This window comes from Limulus polyphemus, unplaced genomic scaffold (assembly GCF_000517525.1).
Source record: "Limulus polyphemus unplaced genomic scaffold, Limulus_polyphemus-2.1.2 Scaffold1762, whole genome shotgun sequence".
NCBI classification, from domain to species: domain Eukaryota; kingdom Metazoa; phylum Arthropoda; class Merostomata; order Xiphosura; family Limulidae; genus Limulus; species Limulus polyphemus.
In genome coordinates this window covers 77296-80221 of record NW_013667372.1, presented here as the reverse complement: position 1 = coordinate 80221, position 2926 = coordinate 77296, and the positions used below count along the sequence as shown (strand labels likewise).

The 2926-nt window shown below is 35.0% G+C and overlaps 1 protein-coding gene across 1 annotated transcript in view; it reads right to left on the bottom strand.

Annotated features, from left to right (window-relative positions):
- The window catches only part of LOC106464858 (transmembrane protease serine 9-like), an 83854-nt gene that overhangs the window by 6572 nt on the left and 74356 nt on the right, over positions 1-2926 (bottom strand). The window contains 2 exon segments of the mRNA XM_022392653.1: positions 235-392; positions 1418-1698. Of these exon segments, the coding sequence (XP_022248361.1) occupies positions 235-392; positions 1418-1698 (439 nt within the window).

Here is a 2926-nt window from a genome sequence, read left to right as displayed (position 1 = left end):
AATAACTGTTATTGTAAATTGTATTTTGGTGTGTATATTAAAACACATTTGTGTTAAGAAAGAAAACTGTGTGTATCGATCTTATTGGCAAATATCATAAACTGACTATACATCGGCTTTTTACTTAACTGCTAAATCCAAAGTACAATTTAACTACTGAAATTAAAGTATCATTTAACTCAATTTCAGGCCATTCGAAATTATAATAAGTAACAAAAGTAACATGAGTTGTACCTGACAAGCATCTCTGCCTCCAAATTCGTAGCCAGCACACATCATCTCCTCGTGGATCTGGATGTGGATTCCTTGTAGACCGTGCCACATTTCGCACACACGGTTGTTAATAACAGGAACAGGCACGTGTTGCAAAACTTTCGGACGAAGTTTCGACCCTGGGAGAAACAAGATGGTGCCACTTTATTAGTTCCCTACAAGTTAAGGCTTATGTGTGTATGAAAATATAATTAAATCTATTGGTCCTCCTATCCATAGTTCACAGACATTTTTATTAATAGTTATATAATGGCTTTACAATGAACATAACAAAACCTATTAAAAACAAGTTTGCTTAGTATAATACTAAAACACATACGAAAGTCAATCTATACAACTCGTTATCATATGACATTTAACTTTAACAAATACGGAGGGGAGTCCATTACATTTTTTTAAAGGTAATCACAACCTCCATTTTAAAACCAATACTTAAACGTTTATAATATACAGGGTGGAGCAAAAATGATTATACCGTTGTTTCATTTAATATTTAGAACGTAGTTTACTTCCTAACTTTTACTCTGAGATAAACAATAATTACATTGGATTAAATTGTATTTGCAATATCTTCTTTAGTGCCAACCATGTAATACCAACTATATAGTAACTTTTACTCCACCTATCCTCTTAGCTTCTATAAACTTAGCTCTGTATTAATACAAATTATAATGTAGTATTGGAGTCCCATCTACTCTAGGATCTTTTTTTTAATGGAATCTACATTCATAGACATATCTTAGTTAAATTTAAAATTTACTGAAAATAGACTTTTTCCAAATGCCACAGGTAATTTCCTTATATTACTTTATTAATTTGTACAGAAGATCCTATGCTGCCATATATGGATACATTAGTGAGCTTGTATTTATATATACGTGTATTAGACAACTTTCAAACTATGATAAAATTACTCTTCAAATTCTTAAAAATCTCTAAGGGACTAGATTAAGAAAATAATGTTTAAAATGTAATAAGCCTAATACTAATGTATTAGGACATGTAAAAAATATGATAAAACTTACGGATTTATGATGAGTCAAATCCATGTTATACGGATAACGCAGAAAGGGGCCGTTTTATACACAGCCCTAAAAAATCCTACAACAACAACAAAATAGCTACACGAAAAAAAAAATCTTACCTGGTTCAAGTGCCCCCCAGCCTGTAACGTACGCCATCTGGCCAAGAAAGTCAGCATTCTTCTCAGGAAGGCAAATAGGACGGATGTTAGCTCTATACTGCACTGGCCGGTCTAGGATTAATACGGCTACATCGAACCTGTCCGCCTGAGGGGTGAATCTGAAGTTAGGGTGCAGCCGTACATCAATCACTCCAAACTTCTCATTCGGTAGTCCCTCTACCTTCGAGTTGAGAACATAGTCTCCTAGATTTACTTGGATTTTATAGGGCGCGTGCTGTACTCTGTGAAAATATTGTGTGACGTAAGTACCATGAAACAGAAATTAGTGACATAAGCACCAGAAAAAGAAATCAGTGACTGTAGCTCGATGTAAAATGCAAAACAGTCACAATACCCAATAAACATTCTAATGCTCACCATCGAGCCTTGACGTTCACGAGGGTTGTTTTAATGGTCTTCCCAAGATTATACTATATTAAGAATAAAATACAGACTACAGGACAATCATTATTCCTATAATATTATTTCATTAACATTAGCCAATCAAGTATTTGTTTGATATTAGGTAACATTAATAGGTAACTTTTCTGGTTCGTCTGTTATCTCGATTACTGAGTTCAAGAAAGGTATAGTTTCAAAAGTTCTAGTTATTTAGAAACTGTGTAAGATATTTGAAGTTTGACTTAATAAAACATTAATATGTAATATATTTGATCATTCTTCTCTTCCGTTAGAAACCGGACTTCGATACCCGTGGTGGGCGGAGCACAGATAGGCCTTTGTGTAGCTTTGTGCATAATAACAATCAATCATTCTTCTCTTTCTCAGTACCTTTCTTTTTCTTTCTGTATTAGGCAGTTACATTCCAATTCACTACAATAGAGCATAATAATGATAATAAAAAACATGATGGTAAAATAATTGCTTGAACACATCCAAAAAGTTATTAATACGAGTCTTGCTGAGTACCCTATACAAAAAACTACAGTCATCATCCTAATTATTTGGAAAATTTGGTGCTAATATCCTGTAGCTACAAACATTTACCACAACGATGTGTGGTCTATCGTATTTAGGAGCCTTGTAGCTACAAACATTTACCACAACGATGTGTGGTTTATCGTATTTAGGAACCTTGTAGCTACAAACATTTACCACAACGATGTGTGGTCTATCGTATTTAGGAACCTTGTAGCTACAAACATTTACCACAACGATGTGTGGTCTATCGTATTTAGGAACCAGAGTTAGGAACACCAAGTAATAATTAGAAATTTAACTGTATCCAGTGCGTTCAGTTCTTCAATTTGTATGAACATTTGTTTTTTCACTACAAGAAACCTGTTTATACTAAAATTCATACCCCCCCCCCCCCTAGTGGCACAGCGGCATGTCTGCGGACTTACAATGCTAGAGATCAGGTTTCGATATCTGTGTTGGGCAGAGCAGAGATGGGCCCCCGGCATGGCCAGGTGGTTAGGGCTCTCGACTCGCAATCTGCAGGTCGCG